The 15135-nt window shown below is 30.1% G+C and overlaps 1 protein-coding gene across 5 annotated transcripts; it reads left to right on the top strand.

Annotated features, from left to right (window-relative positions):
• The first annotated feature begins 433 nt into the window (after nucleotides 1–433).
• On the top strand, nucleotides 434–5767 carry LOC112278827 (uncharacterized). Of its 5 annotated transcripts, none has more exons than XM_024512649.3 (9): nucleotides 434–560; nucleotides 1680–2305; nucleotides 2488–2627; nucleotides 3130–3229; nucleotides 3436–3534; nucleotides 3682–4032; nucleotides 4147–4239; nucleotides 4545–4751; nucleotides 4936–5767. In XM_024512649.3, the coding sequence occupies exons 2-9, from the start codon at nucleotides 1925–1927 to the stop codon at nucleotides 5281–5283; spliced, it is 1719 nt and encodes a 572-aa protein (XP_024368417.1). In that variant the 5' UTR covers nucleotides 434–560; nucleotides 1680–1924; the 3' UTR covers nucleotides 5284–5767. The 5 variants fall into 5 exon arrangements, with proteins under 5 accessions (XP_024368417.1, XP_090104378.1, XP_090104380.1 ...); XM_090248252.1 differs by having other exon boundaries at nucleotides 459–676; XM_090248254.1 differs by having other exon boundaries at nucleotides 507–633.
• The last annotated feature ends 9368 nt before the right edge of the window (nucleotides 5768–15135 follow it).

Raw genomic sequence — 15135 nt, 5'->3', positions numbered from 1 at the left:
AAAGTGGAATTGATTATAAAAATTTAAGTATTTAGAACGAAATTAATTTAGATTAAATGGATAATTATTTTCCTATCTTTAATGAACAATTCAAAAACTGTGCATGACCAATTTACACTAATTCAAGGGATATGTAAAACGTTTCAGCAGTAAATCATAAAAAATCACCAAACAATGATAATAATATTTAAAAAAAATCTGAAAACATTTTAATATCTTTAAGTTTCACAATTATTTTCTTTGTCCTACGTGTACAGCCCATTTGCGGAAATTATGGACTGATTCCTCTTCGTATGGCCACGTAGGCTTACTTTTATTGCTCGAAATTGCCATGTCAGAATCTGCATCCCAAGCAGCCATTCGGTGGATGCCACATGGAAGACGAAGAGGGGAGCGCGTTCTAAGGAAGGGAACTTTATCACTTCCATTCGACACTGTTTGTCCCTCAAGCTACGTTTTGCGTCTGCGCTACACTGGGCTCGGTCCGGACTGAGCTCGGCCGCGCGAGACGCAACTGGATCCCATCGGCTCCAATGCCGAACCCGGAAACCTTCTGAATGGTCCGCTCTTGCGTCACAACACTCTTTTCGTTGCAGAGTTTTTGATGAGCTCCCTTGCGTTTGTTCAAGTCCTGTTAAGTTACTTTTCCCTAAACCCTAACAGAACAGTTTTCCAGGTATGTATAGAAACGGTGGTGCATATCTCTTGGCGTTAGAGGTGGCGGATTTCAGTCGGTTTTTTGTTTTGCGAAGCGTGAACTGGGGTAGAGGGGATGGAGTTGTGGAAATAGTATGGATCCGTTGTGTCATTTTATTTATTTGTTTATTTATTTTCCTACTTCGTCTCGTGCTCTGTGCTTTGGTTGCAGTTCCTACGTGATGATGTCGTGAGAGGTGTTTGGTTTGCGTGCTCGTTTGCAATCCGTGGGGTTCTGTCTTCTGAATTGGCTTCATTGGACTCAGTCTTTGAGTTTACTGACGTTATCGGCATGTGAACATGTTTCGTTTTTTGAACTTCTCTTGTGCAATAGAAACTATCGAAATTCTTTCAGATTTAGAATATGGATGTTCAGATCTGAGCAAATGCTGAGTGAGACTAATTATTTGCCACGGCCTTAGATTAAACGATAATTGTTGATCAGAACATTGCTTTTTCTGAGTTCTGCTGGAGTGACTGTTGCATCCTCTTACATATACTAGGTTTATCGTAGAGTTATCTATTCGATGATAGGCGTTTTTTTTTCACACCAGCTTTTTCTTATGTATTGAGGTGAGCTTGTCATAGAAGTTCTGGGTATGATATTTTATTCATCTATCTCGGATGCTAACTGAGGCTAAAACATGATTTCCTTTTCTTTAGGTGGCTATTTAAATTCGAGATATCACTTCCTTTAGGCAGTTTGTCTAGGCTTTAATGATTTCGTTAGTATCCTGATCAACTACAAATGTCAAGACGATGAGCATCTTAACTAGAAATCCATTCATTATGGAACCACTTTAACGTAGAACTGAAGGGACTAGTCTTCCAAACCACACAAGAAGTAATCTGCCCTTGTTGATTGTTGCAATTGTTCGTAAAGTTTGTACGTGACGGAATTCAAGTAACATGGCTCAATTAGTATATGCTTCATGCTATTGTCTCTGAGTAGTTGACGGAATACCGTGTTTGTTAAACTGCAGGGTGATGTGCGCTAAGCGAAGCGCAGGACTTTCTTCAGCCTAATTGCATTCTATGGATTCAATGACCATAATTCTTCAAAGTGTAGAAGACGAATTAGGGATCCATATTCTTGATAATTATATTTATCCTCTTCCCATTTAATCTCTTTCAATGTCGTGTAAAGGTTTAGGCCCGTATAAGTTTCAGTTGGTGAGGTATTGACCTTGTTAGACATCCGCGTATCCAGCAGGATTTTTGTTACAGGATGGCAGGTCGGTCAAGTGGTCCCGGTAAGGTCACGCTCGCACCATTGGTATTATCAGCCATTTCTCCCGAAGAGCGGGCAGCGAGGCTGATGTTCGAAAAATCGGAAGCAGAGAAACGGTTAAGGGAAGCCGAAAATAGACTGAGAGAAGCCATTCAGGAGCTGCAGAGTAAACAGAGCGAAACTAGGGAGGGATTTGGAGATGCATTTAGTGGTCGCCATTCACTCTGTCCGCATGGGGACTCATGCGTGGCCAATGCCGTGGGAAGCTTGTGTCAAAGTTTTCTACTTGCGTATGGTGTTCGAGTCGGAATAGGAGTAATTCTTCGAGCCTTCAAGCTTATCAAGAAAAAGCCATATTACACTGTCCTTGACTTGAAGGTATTGCACATGCGCTGGTTCGGGTACTTCCTTACTGATCAATGATTGATTCTGAATGAAGTTTTCAGTGTAGAGAACAGTGCGTACTTAATAGGATGCTTAGATCGGGGAGTACGGCTGAGAGTTGTTATCAGAAAGGGTAAATTTATCGATCTTTGATAAATGTTTCGCTTGTGTCGCAGCTTCTGCTATCTGAAAAGGATCTTATAGTTAGGGAGGAGGCTTGCCGAACGGGTCTTTTGTTTGGAGGCTTCACAGGGGCTTTTCATGCAATCCGATGTATTCTGAGGAGAACGCGTAACAAGGAAACACCAATTAATGGGTGGGTTGCATACTTTAGTTTCATTCATTCTGGATAAAATAGTGCGATGTTATGTTGTGCATCCTATTGCTCATGCCAGCGGGTTTTCCATTGATTCTTAGTTCTTATTACCATGTTATCCTGTATTATCATGTTGTGTATCGAGTGTCTCTGTCATCATGTTTAGGAAATAGACGAGAGATAATTCATCGCTCAATCATCGAAATGTGGATGTCGTGGGAAATAAATAAATAAAAGGGATATGCTACCCAACCTTCAGAAATCCTGTCTTCATAGGATGTAGAAGACTTTATATTGGTTTGACTTGCACGATTGTTGATTCGGCGTATCAGGCATTCGAACTTATTTTGTATGACCTCTAAAATTTTGTTGCCTCATTGTGGAATCTAGTTATGTCTTTTCTTAAGTTCGATGTTATCTATTTTTTCTTAGTATTTGTGAACTTGAAGTGCAATATTTTATTTATGAAGCAATTGAGCAGATTATATTTTTCTTTGCGCAGGTTCGTGGCTGGTACTATATCCGGTCTATCTGTATTGGCTCTGGATGATTCCAGTAGAAGGCGAACCTTTGCATTGTATCTTTTGGCCAGGGTAGCGCAGGTATACTTTATTATTTCTTCGCTTATTTAGGGGTCAAATGGCCGTCTTTAGTTCCTAACATGCATCACTGGTGTTTTTGAAGGATCAGTGCGACAGATTATGTTCGTTGACGTCGGTGCGCTAGTAAGTGGGTGTTAGGTTTGTACGATGTGTTCCGCCTTCAGAGGATAGTCTCATCTGTATTTTCTGCAACGTGCTTTGTACAGTGCGCATATAACTCTGCGAAAGCGAAAAATAAGTTTCACTTTTGGGGCAGCAAGTGGAGTCATGGCGACACATTGCTATTCAGCTTAGCATCTGCTCAGGTGCGTTACTGATGAATATCAGAAAAGGGATGTTATTATAATGTTATCATCTTTTAAGTTGAATTTCGCGATCTTGTACTGGAATCATAGAATATTGTTGATAGTCTATTTCACTGTTTTTAATGTACTTGTGTTTTGAAATTGCAGATTATGTACGCCTATGTCATGCGTCCAGAGACCCTTCCAGAATCTTACTTCGAATTTATTGTGAAAACTGGACCTATTGCAAAACCTACATTGAAAGCCGTACGTGAGAACAATCGAGGTTTACCAATCGATTTAAAAGCTTTATCAGCATTTGTTCTTGAGCGATCAGGAGTTCCCGGGCCTGTGGGTCTGAAACCAGATTCACCAATTATTCCTTGCACTGGTATACACCCTCAGACTACTTCATGTCTGGCTCACAACGGCAAAGCGACTCGAGCAACATTCAGAAAAACCTTCCCACTGTATTTGTCACTCACATTCGTGCCCTTTGTAGTGTTAAACATCCAGAAGGTACGTTTCCTTTCAAGTTGGCGTTTAGCTTACACTTGAGCTTTTGTAGCGAACCGCATGATCAGTTTAACTGCATCTTTTCTCATCTTTCTCCATGTGTTCGATTGTTTGCAGTTCATGCATGCTCCCCTTCACACTTTCTGGAATGCCTTGAAGAGTGCAACTCGCTCCACATGTTTTCTCTCAGCATTTGTTGGCCTTTACCAGGTAATTCGTTTGCACAAGAGCCCGGTTCTAAACTCAGTTGTTCGATTATATCAGTTGTTCAATGTATTCCAGAGATTGATAAACCTGTGTTTGTCTATGTGCACTGGATATTTGTGTTTGCGGCGTTTACTCCTGAAAACATGATTTTTGCTAGAAATTGTTTTTCAGTTAAGTTTTGGAAGCGTTGGACTTTTCTATTTATATTCTATTCCTTAGTTCACGTGGTGCACTTCCACTGGTGCTCACTAAAGCTTCCAAGGTAGTTGATGGTACTAACGACTCTTGATGTTGGGGTTTTTCTGCAGGGAGTAATTTGTCTTCAGCGGAAAGTGGTCACAAAGGATCACAAGCTGATTTACTTCCTTGCAGGCGGAGTGGCTGCTTTGTCTGCATTGATAGAAAAGAAAAGTCGCCGCTCAGAGCTTGCCCTTTACACTCTTCCACGAGCTGGTGACTCTTTATGGTACATCTTGGTGAATCGTCATATTTTGCCGAACATCAAGCATGCGGACGTAAGTACTGTTTCCATCTCTTGGTGGCCATATTTAGCATGTCACAAGTTACTTCAGTAGGCTTGATGCGTCAGGTTTGAGTGCGTCTTGCTTAAACATACGTTTGCTACGGGACAGATGACAAGAAAATGGAATGACTCTTACAAGGTTCTTACTATTTCTTGGTTGAACCTTGATTGTACAGGTGGTGCTATTCTGCCTGTGCATGGGCTGTATCATGTACTTTCACGAGTATGAACCTGACACGATGGCACCCTTTCTGAGAGGTTTACTTACACGGTTTCTTAACCGTACAGGCACGCCGTCGATCCACTCATCGACGTCCTATTCTTACTTGCCCGCACTTGCGCCTTCTGATGACCTATTGCCACCTCCAAATGCTTCGACGTCACAGAACAATCACAATACGAAAGGCTCTTCACCCTCGTCACGTACCCCCGGCTCGCCTCCTGTAGACCGGGTTTCACAGACATCGAAAGACCCCCAAAAGATTCCAGAAAGACTCACTATCGAAGCCTTTCAAGGTCTTTGAGCAGCTAGTGAAGTTGGGATTGAGGAACTGAGACCCCCTGGTTATATGAACTGATCCAACTGGACCATGTGGACGGTGCTTATAGGATTCGGTGAATCTTCACGATGCTCAAAGTAACAACGTGTGACGTTAGGAATTCTTCATTGTAGATCATGATGTTCAGGAATGCATTTTTTAAGTTGGTCCTGCTTCCGTCTATAGAAAGAAATACAGGGGGTAGCAGCAGTGGGCACGTAGGCTACAGCGACTGAGGGATTGGGCTTAGCCCTGCAGGGACCCTAAGGACTCCCACGGTCGGTGACAAAAGCTCACCTTTTAAGCTAATGCTCTTTGGTCAGGGGCAGCTTTATGTATAGAAATTGAGTGGGCATTTTTGGGCAAATTTGCTCAAAAAATGTCAGACTCGGGTAAAGGTTAGTTAAAGGATCTGACATTTGACGATTTCTATGGATTTTTTCTACAAATAGATTGGACCATTGCAACCTCCGCTGTTCAAAATTGAGAATTTTCTGTTTGCATAGCAGATAATTTAGCGTTTGCGTAACAGCTCGTTAAAGCTTACACTGAATTGCCATTCTTAGAAATGGAGTGTGACTGAGGAGTGGCAGGATGTTCATTTACCAATGGGTGGTTCTGGTGGGTGATTCGGGAGTCAAATGAAAATTGTACATTGTTTCAGGCAAGCAATCAACAAAATTTGTGTAATTTATTGCTACCTGTGGGGTGTTCTTGTTTATTAGAAGTTACCGTCTGTAACCTTATCAACTACCTCGGGAATCATACCGACGATGCCCTAGTTCACAAATTTTGACATCACATTACAGCATAAGTAATTACTCATTAAATTATGGGCGTGATTAACTACCCAGCATTCACAAGCTGAAGGATTCGAAATTCGAATTCAGAAGTATGTGACATGGACATGTTGCAGCTTATATCCTGTGCCAACTTCTTCTCATGAATGGAATGACATCACTTTCAAGTAGTAGTATTCAACTGTTAAACCAATCAATTTTTCAATTTTCCTTTAGAAGCATGAATCCTGCTCTTTTCTAAAAATGGGCAAGACAATACATTCTATTAATAGGAGTGTCTTTGTTCCAACAGTGGTCTCAGACTTTCTTCTTCTCATCCTTGTCCCAATGCGGGTCTTGGACCTCCTCTCTTTCTTCTTTGTCAATTGTAGCTCAAATTAATAAACTAGCTAATCAAATACTTCCATTTTCTTTGATGTGTATATAACAATTTAGTGTTCATATAATTTGAGCCAATATAAAAATATATTAATTACATGAAAGTTTTTGTTCTTTGCCAATTGTTATTATATGATAATGTACAGATGATATTTATATATAGTTTAAGTTTAAATATTAGTCTAAATAATCTATTATTCTATAGGAAAATCTGTGTAGCGCTTTTTGGTTGAATTAAACTATATACATGTATATATATATATATATATATATATATATATATATGTCTAGATTAATTCTATTTTTTTAAAAATAATAAAATATTTTGAAAATTAAAATCTACTTTATTTAGCTAATTATTATATTTTATAATATGTAGAAAAATATTTCAACTCAAAATCAAGGATTACAAAAAATAAATGCCAACTTTATACTATACGTCTAAACATAATAGATGCACATTATTATTGTTTTATTTAAATTATTTTTATATATTTTTTTAAAAATAATATAATACTATATTTTCATAATAAATTATTTTTTCATAGATTGTAATTCTCCAAAATAAAATTGATTGATTTTTATGAAACAAATGTGTTTTTTATTAAGAATTTATTTTAATTTTATGGTCATTTAAAATTTTAAAATTTTAAAATTTTATGGTCATTTAATAATTTAGAATAATATATATATATATATATATATATATATATATGAATTATGAATTTATGTTTCTTAATTTACACACACACACACACACACACTCATATATATATATATATATATATATATATATAAAATTTATTATAATCGTAATTATAATTTTTATTTTTAATCTATATAAATAATTACTTTTATAATAAGCTTATTAGTACATGGTTTAAAAATAATAATGACTTAAAAAATATTAAATCTAATATTGAGGACTTATTTTAAATTAAGTGTAAATACTTGCAAACTAATAAAGTAGTTATATTTGTATAAGAGTGATAAATGTATGAATATACAATAAATAACATACTAAGAGAATATTCATGTTTTTATAATGATTTATTATGTGAGATTTATAATATATAATATTATAAATAATAAACAGTGTAACATAAGATTTTAAAGATTATTGAATCTTGTGTTACACTGTTAAGATAATGAAATGTGATTATTTATCAAAAACACCTATACTACTTAAATAAATATGAATTAATAGAAATAAATATAAGTATGTTAAAATTGATTTTGTAGATAATATCTTCTTCAAAAAAAATTGAAGAATCTTCATAGAGATATATCATGTGTACATGTATACTATAAAGTTCTAATAATATTTGTAAAAAGTTTCTTACTCTCAATAAGCTGTTATAAAAGCATTTTTTTACCTCGACCACTTGACTCATAAACTCTATGGCTTTTAAAAAGCTATTGCACTATCTTTTTATTATATATATATATATATATATGGATATAAGATATAAAGCTATTCTTAGATTTTTTAATGTTTTTTTGGTATTTTAGTCTGATTTATGACTTAGTTGTCTTTTGTCTTTAGCAACAACTAATTTGTAACCTTCTATTTTTATAAACATACTATTTTTCATTTTTATTTTTTTAGATTAATATGAATAAATTTATATTATATATTTTTTTATTAATCTTATCTACATTGGTATTATAATATTAATATTTTAAATATTAAAGCTTAATTAATTTTATGAAAAATTAAACATTCTATTTTCTTATAAATACTACATTTCTTGGACATATTGACTTTGGTAAGATAAAAGAAGTTAGGTAGAAGTAAGTAAAAATAGATAAATTTGGTGATATCTTGTAGAACAGTTTTTTAGGATCTTAGTCATATCTTGAGTGCTACTGGAATGTTCTGCTTCTTTCGATATTTTTTATAATTCATGTTATTGACCACAATACCAAAATTTTTATAAATTATAATTTTTAAAATTTATATATTTTTAAAATTATTATTCTTATTATTTACATTCTAGTTTTATCTCTTATACAATTATTTAATATTTTAGCATTTTTTTGAAAATAACAATTTAAAATATTTTATTATAAAAAAATAAAAAATAAAAACTAATGCATGTAATTCAACAATTATTTTTATCAAAAAAACCAATATTGGATCTACTTTTATATAAGGATTAAAAAATAGAACACACTTTTTTTAAAATTATTTTATATAAATTTAATTTTTCTATTAAAAATAACAAAAAAACTATAATTAAATTTTAAATATTTAAATATTATTACTTTGAAGATTTATTTATTTATTTTTTTTTTTGTAAACTTATCAACTTAAAAAAGTTTTTTTTATTAAGTTTTAAGCACCAAATCATTTGATTTTAGTATCTTAATTCAAATTTAGTGTATTATTTGTCAATACACCTATTCTATCTTAGTTCTTGTGATTTTTGGACCAATAAAATTTATAAATAAATAAAATACATCTTAAATAAAATACTAAAAATATTTTAAAATTAAATATTTAATTTATAAAACATCAAATAATGTTTTTGATCTTATAATCTAAATATTAATTTAAATTTTTTCAGGAATAATATTTTTAAGAAACTGAAAATTTAAATTAAATAGATAGATACTATTATTATTAATCAATTAATTTATATACCAAAGCTTATATAACTTATTTTGATTTTAAATTTAATTAATGTTCAAAGAATTAGGCAAAAATTCAATGTTATTATTAAACTTGGTAAGTGATTATTTAAATTTTATTGAAAATTTTTAATAATTTTTAAAAATATTTTAATAATCTTATAATAATATCTTATTTAAAAAAAATTAATTTTATAATTAGAAGACAAGTCAATTGATGTTGTATTATTTAAGCTTATAATAATAATAATAAAAAAAAATATCTTTTTACAGAAAAATATGGATTTTAATTGCAAAGCATTGTCAAGTACAAGAACATAAAGAATATCAATATATAAGTAAGATATTTTTTTTAAAGAAAAGTAAAAGAAAAGAAATAAGTTCATATATATATATATATATATATATATATTTATATATGAGAAGAAATTAAAATAGCTATTGCCTAAAGACATGAAAATTAAAGACTCTTGAAACTAGAGTAGAAGCAAGGAAGAAATTGAAAAGAATGAAGATGGATTTATTCTTAGTTTAGTATATACTATTTAAATATAAGCTATGTAACAATGTTCTATAAGACCTTCAATACGTATCAAACTTGTAAGAGAAGCTTTTTATACATACACCACATGTCCAACCTATACTATTAGTGGCCAATATATGTAATACATGGCAATATCTTGGTATAGTTTTTAACTTCTAATTACCTATAAGAATATATAAGAGCAAACCCACATCCATAAAGCTTCTAAGAAGCTTGTCTATAAGATATTTTTAAATTTATCTACTTTCATTTACTTTTACTTATTTATATTATGTAAGTAATCATTTGAATAAATATGGATGTCTATGACATTATTCCCCTTTTATAGAAATAAGTTCCACATGGAGCAATAATCACATGTTGAAGAAATTCAAGATATGAAAAATTATATTTGTTACATATTCTAATTTTTATTCTCTACAAAAGTAGTTGATGGATCATCTCAGCCATTAATAATATTCTATAATAAAGTAAAAAGATTATCTTGAAATTTAATCATTGTTGAAGTCTTCATAACTTCCTTCAAATAAATTATTTGAAATATTATTAAGAGTGGTCTCTACTTTCAATAATATCACCAATCATTGTAGTTTTCTTTTAAGGTTATGAGACAAAATGTATTGTATCTTGCTATCTATGTTAGAAAGAACATTTTGTACTTCATGATGTTTATCTCTATTACATTATCTTAAAAGTTGTGACAATTGCATATCTCATTGGACAATTCAATAAATGATGAAATCTATTAGTCTTTGATTTTCTATTTCCTTAGCATCACAAATACAAAGGAACCACAATAAGTTATAGAGTATAAAATGTAATTTCTATTGAATCTTACTTCTTTTATAGAAAGAAATTGCTTGACTCTTTATCTTAATTTTAATGAATGTTATTGATAAAAATATTTGACATTCTCAATGACATTTTTAAGATTCTTGGTTAATCTTCATATATATTTATTAATATTATATTGGCACTACTAAAGAAGATATTTTAACTTAAGTTGGCATTGCCTTAAGTCTAAAACTTCTTCAATCTAAACTCTTCAATATTATCTATTTCTATAAGAAGAAGTACCATTTCTCTTCTTTTTGGGATATTCACTATCTTATATGATTTAAAGAGAAACATATAGAATAAAGTTTGAATCTTTATAAACTCCAATAGTTATAATAAAAAATATTTGGAATAATCTATTTATATATAAAAAATGGTTTAATTCTATAGTAATTCAACTTATCACAAGTCCAACTAGTTTTGATATTACAATAAAGTAATCATATCTTATTGCTATTATAGAATTGAGGTTGTTCTTTATAATAGGCATTTGCCTTGATCTTTGATTGATCTTGATTGATCTTTTAATTGTGTCTTTATTATTATATGTAATTTTCATAAATAATTTTTCAAATCTTTTATAGAAGGATTATCAACTTTTGAAAAGTCAAAAAATATCAAGTCATAGATAATTATAATTAATAAAAAAAAATTATTGAATAGAAGACTGTATTGTGTTATTATAAACAAACTTTGCTAATGACAAAAGAGTTATCTAATCATCCTGATGGAAATTTATGGTACATTTTAAACATTGCTCAAAAAATTGATTTATCTATTTTGTTTATTTAGTAGTTTAAGAATGTAAACACAAAGATAGTTTTATATCCACTTTTAAAATCTTAAAAGAATTTTCAAAAACTTAATACAAATTGATTTTTTTATTGAATATAATACTTTAAAGTAATTCATGATAGTAATAAATATTATCAAATATATATATATATATATATATATGTTTGGACTTAAGATAGATTTTATACATGATACAAAATACATCATCTTAGTAAAAAAAATCTACTATTGCAAGTACAAAATCATAAGAACTTGAGGTTGGAAGGTCAATGATATAATTTATAAAAACAAAAGATCCTAATTGTAGTATTGGTAATGATTGGAAAAGTCTATCAAATTGATTCTGATTTTTTTTAAAAATAAATTTCAAATGATTATATATAGTTATTATTATTATTATTATTTTTCACATTTGAAGCCATTAAGGATTTCTAGAGATTAATTTCAAGATCTTAATATATCCAAAATACCTTGAAGGTGGAAAGTTGTGATGAACTCAAAGAGTATGTAGTTGTCATTTATTTTTTAGAACATATAAGTGTCCTTCAAAATAAAATAGATTATTTTTTAGTTCGAACTTAGAAGTATCATAAGATTTAGATAGATTATTCTTAATATCATAAACAAGAGGATTGAAAGATATATATGATTGAATTTACTTTAAAGAAGTCGAATGTATAATCAATGTTAATTTTATTGCTCAAAAATAAAATTTCTTGCGCTTCAAGAGAATCGTATGTTATTAATCAAAAAAATACTTCTTTTCCTTTTGGTGCAAGATAAGTATGTCTAAAAAAGGTGTCTAAGAAAAATTGTTGTTTTTTTTTAGTTGTTATATGATTTTAAATTCAAATCTTGACAAAGACATACTTTAGCAAACTTGGCAATAACTTAAAATATGTGTTAACATGAAATACTTGAGATTCTTATAGTTTGTATAAAAAAACATTGAACTTGAAGCATCTTCTAGATAATAGAGCTATTCTTAAAATAAATCCATAATTACAAAAAGCTCTTTATTATAGATGTTGTAGTTGATCTTTGCTTCTAAAATTTTTCTTGAATGAAAAATAATAGAATAAAGTTTGTCATCTACTACCATTTGTAATGATAATGTGTTACTTGCAAAAGAAATCAAATAACAGAAGGTTAGAGTAATAAATAAGAAAATAAGAAGAGCATTAATAGTGCTATCAAAAAATGTGGAGGCATCTCTTAAATATGGTCCAAAGAAGCAAAATATTTAAAGATTGGAAAAATACAACAATAGACAATTGACAATTAATATAATAAGTATAATTTTATTAGATAGTATAATATTGAGATGAAATAAGATTAAGCCAAAAGATATTTAATTCCAATTTTGATAATAAATTAGCTCATTTACAAATTAATGTGTGTTGTTAGTTATAATTTTATAAAATTTTGTCTTATACTTCCTTGTAGATTTTAAAGTTTAACATATTTTACTCAATAAAAAATTTGATGCAATTCTTTCCAATAAAAATGCCTCAGAAAAGTTGGTAGTATATAAGATTAATGCAAAAGTAGAAGTTGACTTCAAAGCTTCAAATGATACTTCATCTTTTCTATTCCACTTAATTTTGTCCTTATAAGTCAAACGCATGAGTGGAGTTGCAACATTTAAAAAAACTCTTAATGAAGATTCAAAAATAATTAACAAATCCAAACAAGTATGAAATATTTTTTTTTATTGTTTTTAAAATCTTCCAATCCATAATAATTTGAATTTTCTTAAGAACCATCATAAGGCCATTATTTAAAAAGATTCATTCTAAGAAATTAACTTGAGATATATAAAATATATTTTTTTCTAACTTGGCATAGAATCATGTATCTTTAAATTTTTATAATACACAAAAATATAAAGTTCATGCTTTTTTATATTCTATAAGTAGATTTAAATTTCACCTAAGTAACAAATAATGGATTCATGTAAAATTTCTTAAAAAATACCATTCATAAGATATTGAAAAATAATTAATACATTTGTGGTCTAAAAAACATGTCATTATATTTGAAATATCAATACCTAATTTAAAATAAAGTCTTTTATTCATCTCTAACTTTGATGCATATCAAATTATATGTTCTTTGTAGATCTAGTTTTTTTATAGATTTTTGCTTCATTCAATTAATTAAGAAGTTTTAATATAAAAATATTAAATATCTATTCTTAATTATAATATTATTAAGCCATCAATAATCTACATATCTCTATAATGATCCATCTTTTCTCTTCACAAACAAGATAATAACTCTTACTAGAGATATAGAAAGATATATGTAATTTTTTTCCAGGTTTTTATGAATGTATTTTTAAAAACGACAAACTTATTTTATGATAAGCTATAGATTGGTTCAAATGGCAATTGAATTATATATTGAAGGTTAATTGAAAAATAATAAGAAAGATGTTCTAAAATAATATTAACAATTTATTTTTTTCAAAAACATCTTGATAATCTTGATATAAGTTTGGATTGTTATTTGAAGTCTTTCTATCCTTAGAGATAGATGTGACATAAATAATACAAGATCATATTTTTTTTATAGCAAAGAAGAAAGTGCTTGCACCTACAAATAAGGATTTTTTTGTACTAGACTTATGACATTCTACTTGGTTAAAAAAAACTCTTAGCTATAATCTTGAAAAAAATAAGACTATAAGAAATCCAATCTATTCAAACGATATATTTTTTTAACCATGATAATTTTCAAATAATTGGATTAGAGAGAGGTTTAATAATATTAAATATCACAAACTTATTATAGTTATTAGTTGTTGCTTCTATAAGAAGAATTTTATAAATAACATCTTAAAAATATAACAGATGAATATATATGACTTAAGTGTGTATTAGTTGTACATTTGTATTTGGTTTTGTCATGGACATATGCATGTAAGCCAATAATTACATATATAAATAGGTAGAAGTAAGTAAAATTAGGTAAAAGTAAGTTAATTCTATAGTATTTGGTATAGAAGCTTCCCAAAAGCTTCATAGACGCTGCTTTGACTTTATAGGTGTCTTTAATTGACTTTTTGGGATTAGAAACGTGGTCAAAAAGTTGGCCATGTGCCACACATGTTGTTAGCTTGAAGACCAAGCTAACTATATGGCCCACACGTAGAAAAACTTACCTTGTAAGTCAAGACATGTGTCCTACAAAGTCAACACATATTGAAGGTCCTATAGAATGTCGCCATGTAGCCCCTAGTTAGATAGTATATATAGAGATAAGAGTGAAGCCTTCTTCACTCTTGTCAACTCCTTTCTTACTTCTACTCTAGTTTCAAGGGTCTCTAGTTTTCTTGACTTTTGGCAGTAGCTATTCCAGTTTCTTTCTTAATGTACATATCAAGTTATTTCTATTTTGTCATCTTTCTTTGAAAGAAGTCTCACTTATTTATTTGTCTTTATCATGTTCTTGTCCTTGACAGATTGACAAGAGTATACTAACAATATCAAAGCTTTGTCTAATCTTGATTAAGAGTAGATTAGCTCTTTTTCTTGATAAGACACAAGCATATTAGAAGTAGCGGATTACCTTCTTTTAAACTGATATTGTCCTTAGTATTTTCTTTGTTCTCAAGTCCTCTCTTCTATTTTTCTTCATTGATATTAGACATCTTCTCTTTTCTAAGTGTTATTATCACAAAACTTGCTAAAATGAAGAGTGCAATGGTACAAATGCAAGAGCAATTGAGGGAGTTAATGCTTGCAATGCATCAACTCAATTTACTACCACAAGGAGCAACAAGATTGGCAGGTTGTGAAGATATAGAAATGATTGGAGCTGCTTCAACATCTGTACCAAATCATG

The sequence above is a fragment of the Physcomitrium patens genome, chromosome 2 (genome assembly GCF_059467195.1).
Source record: "Physcomitrium patens ecotype Gransden chromosome 2, ASM5946719v1, whole genome shotgun sequence".
NCBI lineage: Eukaryota > Viridiplantae > Streptophyta > Bryopsida > Funariales > Funariaceae > Physcomitrium > Physcomitrium patens.
This window is presented reverse-complemented; position numbering and strand designations above follow the sequence as displayed.